Raw genomic sequence first — 10966 nt, forward strand, 5'->3', positions numbered from 1 at the left:
ATTATTAAACTTTTTAACTAAACTTACCTTGGGTTTTTCTTTATTCACAAACATTTATTTCCCCATTTTCTTATTATATATTCCATGTTTTCTATGTTCCTTAATAATTATTACTATAAATATTAATCTGTGATCTGAATAAAAAAAAGCTAGTTTTAAACTGGCACTATACTATAGCTGCATAGTCACAATAACATTAACTTTTCGAGAAAGGCGTTTGTAAGCGCTAGATTTAAACCGAAGGCAATCAATCTACTACTTACAAATCAAACAATTTTTCCTTCAGCATTTTGCAACAGCTTGCTTTGAGCATAGTTCATACATATTTGTGTGTACGGACTATGCTTTGAGTGGCATTGAGTTTACAGCAGTGTAGTATAAACTATCTTTACTTAAAACCAACAATAATGTTTTAAAATAAACATAACCTTACTACATTTTGTTTTAAAAGTTGTATACCATTTATTCGTTAATACATAAATAATATCCAACTAAAATTGTTGTACTAAACGTATAAATAAAGTTTATTTAAAAACGTAATATTTCTATATTTGAAACTATGTACTAAAACATTGCTAAAATATATTTCCTCTAAAAACAAATGGGTAATCTCAGGAAAGTCAATTCAAAATATTAAAAAAGGGTTAGATAAAAAATTTACAAACACTGTGGGCAGCTACCATGGTAGGATAGGCAGTAAGACTGTTGAGTATTTTATTTATTCAATAAACTGAAATATATTTTCTGTTGAGAAGCCTAGGCTTTGTGAACTTTGTTGATGAATAATTGTTGTAGATTCTAATAACAGCTGCATTAGTAGTAGTTTACAGATTTTACTAAAATATTAATCGAAGGAACTTCGTCAGTTAGTTTTTTAAACAGTTAGTCGGCCGGCAGGTATCGCTGCTCTATTGAAAACGCCACGCTTTGCAATATAGCTTTACGATTGGGTGCTTTTAAAATCTTCGATTTTTCTAGTTATGTTTTGTTTTAACGGTTTTTCAAAGTCATCAAAATCGACTTCAGTGCCGAAACGAATTCGCTTTTCTTGTTTGGAGTCCATTAAAGTTTGGGTCGTTTTTTGCTCTTGCCAAGTCTAAAAAGTTAAAAAAATTTTGTTTAAGGGAAAAAATCTACAACTACGGGTTTAGTTACTTACATTTCTTGGAGTGTAAGTAATTTCTTCGGTTCTAGCCCCAGTTGAAAGATCATTGGCTAGATTTAGAATTGATGTTTTGGGTATCGGTTGGGGTTTTTGGGTACTTTTAACAGGGGACTGCTCAACAAACTTTATAAAAAAGTTTAAATAATTTTTTTTTAAAAGTTTAAAAATTAGAATTAAATATTTCAACTTTAAATAAATAACTTATCTTGTCTCTTGTAATTTTCAATTTTAAGATTTTACAAATATTGAAATATTTAATACCTGTACTTCAGGTGGTTTAACTGAATCTCCTTCACCCTTGTGCATTTCGTTGCTAGTTTCATTTGCACCTTCTATCACTTCAGTTATGTGGCCCTTTATTAAATATGGTTCAGTTTAAAATACTAACTAATTTTATAAAAAACATTATTTAAGGGTATGTAAAATAAGACTGGCAGTGTGATGTAGTAGTCAAAACATTTGAATTTACTACATGGGGACCCTGGTTCGATCCACACTGCTCTTATGCTGTAGTGTACTTAAGTAAGGTGCTTTAAACAGTATGAACTCCTGCTGAGCCAACACTTAATCAGCAGCGTAACTATAGGGCAATTATAATCTATAATATTTCAAAATAGAAAAGGCAACTGACTGGGTCAGGGTAACTAATGTTACTCTATGTTTAATTTGTGAAGTCGAACTTCCACATTAAGGAAATGTAAAAAATTAAAAACTTCTTTATACACGTTAACAATAAAGTTAAAATATTGTACTGTAGGGTTGTATATATACCTGTGGAATTGGCGGTCTGGACAAAAATTTGGGTGTAATTTTTTGTTTTCGTTTTTCTTTTCCCTTCTTATCTTCTTGTTTTCGTTTTGGTGTGGCGTCATATTTTTCTTTCACCATAAAATAAATTTCGTTATCAGCCCAATCTCTAGCGACATCTACTGCTGTTTTTTCTGCAACAAAACATTTTCCTAATAAGGTAAATAATTACTAAAAAGTTACTACTACTGTAAAAATGTTAAAAAACATAATCATAATGTTAAAAAATATTTTGCTTTTAAAATAAAGCCACATTCAAACTAAATAAAATATGTAACTGTTATATTTAGGAATTTTTTTTAAAAAAATATTATAAAATTTTAATACCATAAATTAAAAAAAGTTATACATAAAACATAAAATGTTGCCAAAGCACAACTATTCTTAGAGTGAAGGTTAAAAATAATATTGACCTCCTACCAAAGCGGTATTCTGTTAAAGTAACCTAATACAATCACTGTTGTTTGATACACAATACTATAATTCGCCACCCTATTTAAAAACATTTGTCAATGTATTCAGAAAAAATTACAATTACACCATCGTGGCATATTGTGTTAATTTTATGATACATATAAATGTCATCAAATTTTATCAACTGTGTATATAATTGCAAATTTTTTTCTATATATGTTTATTCTCAATGTGGGAAGGTCAACTGCATGACCTAAACATAAGAGTAACATCATTTGCCCTGACCCAGTCCCAAGTTGCCTTTGGCAGTTTGGTATTTTAAAAATTAAAATAGCGCCATAAATTCATAAGCTGATTAAGTATTGGCTCAGCAGGAGTTGATATTGTTTATAGTGCCTTACTCAAGGGCGCTACAGCATAAGATCAATGGTGATCAAACCTACGACCTAAATGTATGTGTACTACACAGAAATACTTTTTTTTTGTTTACCTTTTTTGTTTTCGATAATAACACTGACATCACAGTCCAATAAAAATTTAACAACTTTAGGTTTACAACTTTCTATTGCTCTCATTAGTGGAGTGGCACCATTCCAAGTAACAGCATTACCATCTGCGCCAGCATATGCAATTTCCTAAAACAAAAAAACACATTTAATTGAATGAGGGAAAATAAAGTTAAAATTTAGAGACCTTTCTTATTAAGTTTAAGAGTTTAGGGTCTCCTCAAATAAATCAAATTGTAACAAAATATATCAATTTTTAATGAATTTATTTCAAATTTGTACAAAATAATTTTTTTGAAAGGGGATGTTACCTTCACAACATCTATTTGACCTGAGTGACAGGCATGATGTAGTGGTGTCCATTTAAAGTTATCTCTTGTTTCCACACTAGCTCTGTATTAAAAACAAAAATTTAATTGTAAACCTTTATAATACAAATTTTATGTAATTTAAATTATTTTATTAATTTACCTTTAAAATATTCTTAAAAAAGAAAAAAAATTAGTAATCTACCCAATGTAAAAGTAGTAATCCACCTAATGTATAGAGGTTCTGTTTTTGCAGTTAATTAACGCAAATAAACGAAACATAAAATTAAACACTTGCCCCATCGATAAAAGAAACTTTGTGACTTCTAAATTTCCTTCTGCACAGGCAGCCATCAAGGGAGTTTTAAAGTATTTGTCCCTGACATCAACGTCAGTCCCATTCTACATTTATTTTAGGTTAGTGTAAAGGCAAAAAATATTTTTATAAAGTAGTACAACAGCATATCTTTAAACTCGAAATTTAAAAGTCGTTTTTTAGCCTTTACACAGAGGATAAATATTCATAAAAATATATTTAGACTTTTAAATATTTACCTCAAATCCTCTTTTTAATGTCTCAATATCTCCAAGTTTAGCAGCTTCTGTAATGTTTATGTATTCTTTGTCAGGTTTTTGCAAGTACCAAGCTGAATCGTCTTGTAAAGGGTGACTGGGTGGTTTATCCCTTTATTATATGACAAAATTTTAAACATATAAAAATGGAAATGTTAAACACATTAAACTTAAGCATATATCAAAAAGAAATAATTTATAGTAAGCCTTTAACATATTAAATTATATTAAAACAATTTTAATAAAACTATGCAATAAAAATTTACTTGTGAAATCTATTTATGTCTGTGAATAAAACTTGTTTCTCAACATATTTATAAGGTGGTCCGCCATCCGGTCTCCTAGGACCTTCCTTGCTTGTGCAAATTGGAATTACAAGTTTAAATTTTCCCTTCTTGCCCTTCTTTCCACCTTTTTTGCCCTTTTTACCCTTTTTCTTTTTTCCTTCGAACGCAGACATAAGATAGGTCTTTGAGATGTATTTTTTGCCAGAAAGAAATTCCTCTATCTCAACGATTCCCTTTCGGTCCTTATCATGTACCTTAACATCAAAACGCGGAAATAAAATTAAATTTAACAAACAACTATAAAAGTTTATGGTAAAATTTTTATTACTCTGGTTCCAAATGTTAAATGAGGATTCAATAAATCTGATTTTTAAATTGTTATTTTTAACTACTTACTTCTTAACTACTTACCTCATGTAATCTTTTTCTGGCATCATCAGGTACTGGGGCCCCAAGTTGTTTTAGAACTTGGTCAAAATCTTGACGATTAACGAAACTACCTTTTAATGGGTCAGCAGTCTCCTCAGGAACAATAACCTAAAATGACAGCATGATTAAAATTTATTCTTTTTTGGTTTGAAAGTTTAAGCAGCACTTAGCTTCACTATATGAAGTCCTGAGTTCAACCCACACTGCTCTCATGTTGTAGCACCCTTGGGTAAGGCGCTATAAACAACATATACTCTTGCTGAGTCAACACTTAATCAAAGGGCAATTAGATTTAATAATATCTCAAATTGCCAAAGGCAACTCAAGATTTGGTCAGGCGGAATAACACTATTCTATGTTTAGGCCGTGAAGTTGATCTTCCCATATTGAGGATAAATAAATGTGGATAAAACATTTTTTCACACTATTATAAGATAAATACTGAATTTAAAAAAAAATAATTACCAATTTTGTAAGAACGTCTCTAAGTAAGTCCATTCTTTCAAAAACCCAATCATACAACAACAATAAAGATGGATCGTTCGGATTTTTCATTCCCGGTTTAGAATATTTGGCAAAAAGTTTTTCAGCTTTTCTCAATTCCTTTCCAGCTTCTTTATGACTTTTCTCCTTGGCCAACAAGCGAGGTGTAAAACCATCTGTGTTTTTCTGTTTCGAATTACAACCTAAAAAATTAAACCTTATTTATAAATTTTTAAATAAAGCAAATAAGATTCAACATGTAAAAACAGATAAATACAAAAATGTAAAAATCAAAAAATAAATTGTAAAATTTTATATAAAAAATAAAAATTATTAAAGTAATTTACTTACATACTATTAAGAGTTAATTAGAAGATAATATATTTTATAGAAAATAATTTAAAAATATTTAAAAAAAAAGTTATAAAAATAAATTTAATAACCTCTTTGTCCAAGGTATTTACACATCATTCCAAAACCACCTTCTGCTGCGAAGTGTAAAGCATTATTACCATCAACATCACTTCTTGTACAGTCAGCTCCATATGCAGCTAAAGACTAAAACAAATAATTTGTAAAACCCACCACCAATTCGTGTTTATTACCGTTTTAACGTTATTTCAAATATGATTACCAAAATAACACGTTAAAAAAGTTACCTTAATTGCATCAAATGCGCCCTTTTCAGCGGCAAAATGCATGGGAACATGTTGTTTTTTATCTGGCACGTTGGGATCGGCCCCGTTTTGAAGTAACTTTCGAACGACAACTGTACTGCCTGAAGAGCATGCTTCACTTAATGCTGTTCGCCCAGTCAGCTGAAACGGCAATAAAAAACTTCTATAGCGACCTCACACGAAATGTAATTTAAATTCTGACTTTAACAAATCGCTTTTTGTCGCTTTTTTTTCGTTAACATCAATAGTTTTTTACTTTTACAGTTTTTACGCTGCAGTTACCTTATTAGATGAGTTTGGGTCTGCTCCCTTCTCTAGCAACATCAAACACATCGTTTCGTTTTCAACTGCGTTCTCACATGCCATTACAAGTGCAGTTTTGCCTCCTTCCATACTGTTGTTCACGTCCGCGCCGTGCATTAACACGATGTCAAGACATCTTTTATGCCGCTTCGTCGAAGCGGAGAGGCAGTAAAAAAGAACATCTGTATAGGAATAACAGCTAAGTTTAAGTATGACAACAAAATTAGGTACTATAGATTAAAAGCACGGTAGAATTTTAAATATTTTTAACTATTTACTAACCCTTTCCTTCTGCATCTCGCATTTTCATATCTGCTCCCGCTTTTGCTAGAATTTCAACCGTTTTTTCATGCCCGTAATCCGCCGCTTTCATTACTGGAGTTTTTCCTAGACACCAAAAATACATTTAATTAAAAATTAATATTAAATACTACTTGAAGTCATGCCATTGGAAAACTTGATTTTATAAAAAAGTAACAATTATTTTTGCTAACTTTAAGCGAAACATTATATTATAACTTTGCCATTATGGGATAATTTTTATAAAAATACAAGCCATTCGTGAAAAAATAAATTTAAACTTAACGCTTTTAAAAGTGCACTTCTATAGCTACAAGAAAACTGGAAGCCATAACTTAAAATCAAAAGTTGAAAAACTACGCGTTGGCCTAAGCATAATCCGAATTAATATTCTCATGTTAAATTGTGGTTTATAAAACAAGAAATAACATAACATCAGAGTGTAAATAACCCACAACTATTTAAATTCCGTACAACACTATAATAATCATGTTTTTATGGCCGCAAAATTATTGGGATTCAGCGTTTTAAAAATACACGTGTAAATATTAACTACACGTTGAACTATTGGTAATTTTTTAAATATATACCTTTAAAATCTTGTACGTTTGGAAATGCGCCCATTTTTAAAAGAAATGTCATCATTTTCTCGTTGTTTGATCTAGCTGCCAAATGAAGGGCGCATTCTCCTTCTCTCGGATCCCGATAGTTAATCAACCTAAGGACCACAAACGGGAGTTTTAAATTTTTAATGTCCTTCAAAATTTTTTATATGCTCGTCCCAGTCTTGAGTTGCCTTTGGCAGTTTGATATATAATTTTGAAGACCCGCTTTATTATTGGTGGGTTTATATACAATTAAATATTAATTCTTTCTTTTTATTCATTCGGGATATACGTAATGAATAAACGATAATATAATAAAACAATCTCGAATCGTTATAGTTAATTAACGCAAAGACCACAAATGGGAGTTTAAAATTTTTGATGTGGTTCAAACTTTTTTATTTCCTCGTCCCAGTCTTGAGTTGCCTTTGGCAGTTTGATATATAATTTTGCAGGCCCACTTTATTAATGGTGGGTTTATTTTCACATAAATCATGTTTTCGTTTTCCATAAAATAAATTACAACATGCTTAATAAATTAGCAATGTTATAAAGTAACATTTTCGAATTCCGATAGTTAATAAATGTAAGGACCACAAACGGGAGTTTAAAATTTTTAAGGTGGTTCAAACTTTTTTATTTGCTCGTCCCAGTCTTGAGTTGCCTTTGGCAGTTTGATATATAATTTTGCAGGCCCACTTTATTAATGGTGGGTTTATTTTCACATAAATCGTGTTTTCGTTTTCCATAAAATAAATTACAACATGCTTAATAAATTAGCAATGTTATAAAGTAACATTTTCGAATTCCGATAGTTAATAAATGTAAGGACCACAAACGGGAGTTTAAAATTTTTAAGGTGGTTCAAACTTTTTTATTTGCTCGTCCCAGTCTTGAGTTGCCTTTGGCAGTTTGATATATAATTTTGCAGGCCCACTTTATTATTGATGGGTTTATTTTTACATAAATCATGTTTTTCACTTTTCCTAAAATTAAAACAAGCTTAAAAAATTAACGATGTTAAAAATGAACATTCTCGTATCCCGATAGTTAATAAATGTAAGGACCACAAACGGGAGTTTAAAATTTTTAATGTGGTTTAAACTTTTTTATTAGCTCACCCCAGTCTTGAGTTGCCTTTGGCAGTTTGATATATAATTTTGCAGGCCCACTTTATTATTGGTAGGTTTATTTTTACATAAATCATATTAAAACTTTTCTCATAAAATTACGACGTTATATTAATACAATTCTAACAAAACCATAAAAATGTGCTCACTATACCAAAAATTGCAATTAAAAGCGAATAAAATGAACCATTTTAAAATAAAACAGGAGTTTTTAAAACTCCTTAGTCTCGAGTTGCATGCATGCATTAAAATTATTCTACTTTTAAAACACCGCATAAATTATGGTCATGGAGTTTGCTACATAACAACAAAAAACTAATCATTATTTATTTGTTTTACTATTGTTACTTCTATATAAAACTACCAAACAAAATCTGTTATTTAATACAAAAAAATACTTTTATCAAAATATGTTTAAAAATGTATTACGGACCACAAATGGCAGTTTTTTATTTTATATTCCGTTACAATTTTTTTATTTGCTCGTCCTCAGTCTCGAGTTGCCTTTGTCAGTTTGATATATAATTTTGTAGACCCACTTAATTTTAGTGGGTGAAATATTAACACAATTCAATCGTTTTCTAGTATTTCTCCAAAAAAAAAAAACATTAAAATTTTTTTACAATTTTGAAAGAAAAAATGAAGTTTGGGACCATGGTAGTTTAAATGTAAGGTGTTACTGCAACAATTTTATATGCTCGTCCACAGTCTTGAGTTGCCTATAGCAGTTTGAGATATAAATTCTGCCATTATTCTTCGTGAGTTGTTTTATCAATCGAATAACGATCGACGTAAATAAATAACTATGTCGCTAGTCCACGTGAAAAAATATTCACTTACATTGGAATTCCTTGTGCACATAATTTTGTTATTTGTTCCGTGTCTTCTTGCCGTACACTTTGCAGCAGCTTGTAGATCTGCAAGGTTTCTAAACGGGAATCTGCAGTGACGGCCATGGTTGACTGATTTCTACACAGTTATGTCATAACTGAATTTTATTCGAATTACCCTAACTTTTATGACAGACTATGAATGCCATTACTTGAACGTTCTCTAAAAATTAATAAAATAAAGAATTTGTTATTACCATCTTTATGAAAATATTTGAGTTTGTAAAATTGCAAAACGTTATGTTGACATTTTATTTAAATAGGGGTAAAAAGTTTTTAATGTTATTACAGTAATAAATTTCAACAATAAATATTTAACCAATAACATCGACAGAAGTTAGCGCAAAATTTCTTAAACCAACAAAATACACAAAAGTCAAATAACAGCAAATCGAAAAGGTTCTTCTGTATGTTTACTTTCTCGCAAGCGTGTTTATTTAAGACAGCATATAACAACCATATTTAATTCGCTTTTCTAGGGCCTTTAAATTTAACATGTTAACAACGTAAACAATCATAAATAATGACAGATACTAAGTTACAGCACATATTTTTCACAATTTTATTGCCATATTTAACTGCCTAAATATCCTGAAGTGCTAAGGGTAAGTTAAGTAGCGTATAATCAGTCCGACTAAGCACTTCAAAAAATTCATTTTCCACTTGGTGTAATAAGTGACCGCTACAGAACAAAACCTAGGAAATCTAGTTGCTTTACACCCAACTAGAAACTTTAAAGTTGTACACAATGCACTTCACTTTGAAAAAACATTGGCGTTTACGTTTTGCTTCTTTGTTTACTATTTAATATTTTTAAAACTTTTTCTAAATTTCAATTAATGGTTTTTAATTCGATTTTACAAAAAACTCAGCTATATCTAGCTTAAAAGTTACAGCTAAGGCGTCAGTTCATCGCGTAGGCCGCCTACTGTCTCTTTAAAAGGTATTTAATTATATTAAAATTCTTTTTAACAGAGCCCGGCGCTCTCGCAGTAATAACAAATTGACTTTACAGCTTTAAGCGTCTTTTGTTGCCATGGACAAAACCCGGCCTCTCTCTCTTTTTCGCCGTTTGTGTGACGTCATATAGAGCGTATTGTGAGCCGTCGCTAAATATTATTTTAAAACCTGTCCGATTTAAGCAAAGTTATGAATGTAATACAATTAAGGAGAGTATTTTAATAATAAAGTAAACACATAGATTTGTTTATTTAGATTATGATAACGCTTATAAGGACTTATAAGGATCTAACATATCGACAACCTTGACTTTAATCATTAACTAAATTTACCATATATATAAAAATTAAATATAGAATCTTAACTAACTTAAAATAAAAAGCTATAAAATAAAAAAATGATAAAAAAAGTAAAACAGTCACAAAAATTTTAGAAAATAGAAAAAGGTATAGATACTTACATAAATGGTTTTCCATATTTAACATTCCTTTTGAATTTTTCTTAAACGCATTTTCTTTTTCAAAACACCAAGCGGCAAATTTAAGTTAATTTTTGCCGACAGGGGCTTACCTACTTAAAAAATTGACCTTCAGAACACATAAAAACAGCAACTTATAAATAACACCAAAAAACTTATAAACAAATTTGTTAAAAGCTATGTAACAATATTGGTTATGACATCATAAGATTAACTGAAATTTTTATCAAAACTTTTTTATTTATTATTAGAAAAAAAATAAATTAAAAAAATTATTTGTTTAAATATTTAAATACCACTCTACATACAATGCAAAAAATACAATTTACAAGTTGTCATGTAACTGAAGCATGTCATTTACATAAATAATTTAATAGATTAATACGTTTTAATAAAGTAGTTCGATTGGCGTCACATTAATAATTTAAATACTTCAGTTATATATAAAATAAAAAATTATTTAGGGTGTTCATTTTACCCAACAGTGCTTTTACACTAACGAAAAATAAGTTTTAAATAGCTATATTTCTTTAAAAATAAAAGGGCTACATATAAAGTTTATATTTTTTATAATTTTAGTTAATCTATATATTGCAGTGCAAATAGGAGTTACATAAACAAATAAATATATATCTAAATAACATCAAAAGT

The 10966-nt window shown here is 29.6% G+C and overlaps 1 protein-coding gene across 1 annotated transcript; it reads right to left on the bottom strand.

Annotated features, from left to right (window-relative positions):
- Positions 1 to 517: 517 nt before the first annotated feature.
- LOC145753774 (ankyrin repeat and EF-hand domain-containing protein 1-like) lies at positions 518 to 9030 on the bottom strand. The gene is made up of 17 exons (XM_082570222.1): positions 8828 to 9030; positions 6843 to 6970; positions 6235 to 6339; positions 5932 to 6134; positions 5632 to 5790; positions 5416 to 5530; positions 4955 to 5175; positions 4472 to 4597; positions 4040 to 4314; positions 3756 to 3885; positions 3499 to 3602; positions 3204 to 3285; positions 2877 to 3021; positions 1937 to 2106; positions 1427 to 1519; positions 1160 to 1288; positions 518 to 1096 (listed from the first exon to the last, which is right to left on the bottom strand). The coding sequence occupies exons 1-17, from the start codon at positions 8941 to 8943 to the stop codon at positions 941 to 943; spliced, it is 2457 nt and encodes an 818-aa protein (XP_082426348.1). The 5' UTR covers positions 8944 to 9030; the 3' UTR covers positions 518 to 940.
- Between the last annotated feature and the right edge of the window lie 1936 nt (positions 9031 to 10966).

The sequence above is a fragment of the Corella eumyota genome, chromosome 5, assembly GCF_963082875.1.
Source record: "Corella eumyota chromosome 5, kaCorEumy4.1, whole genome shotgun sequence".
Taxonomy (NCBI): Eukaryota; Metazoa; Chordata; class Ascidiacea; order Phlebobranchia; family Corellidae; genus Corella; species Corella eumyota.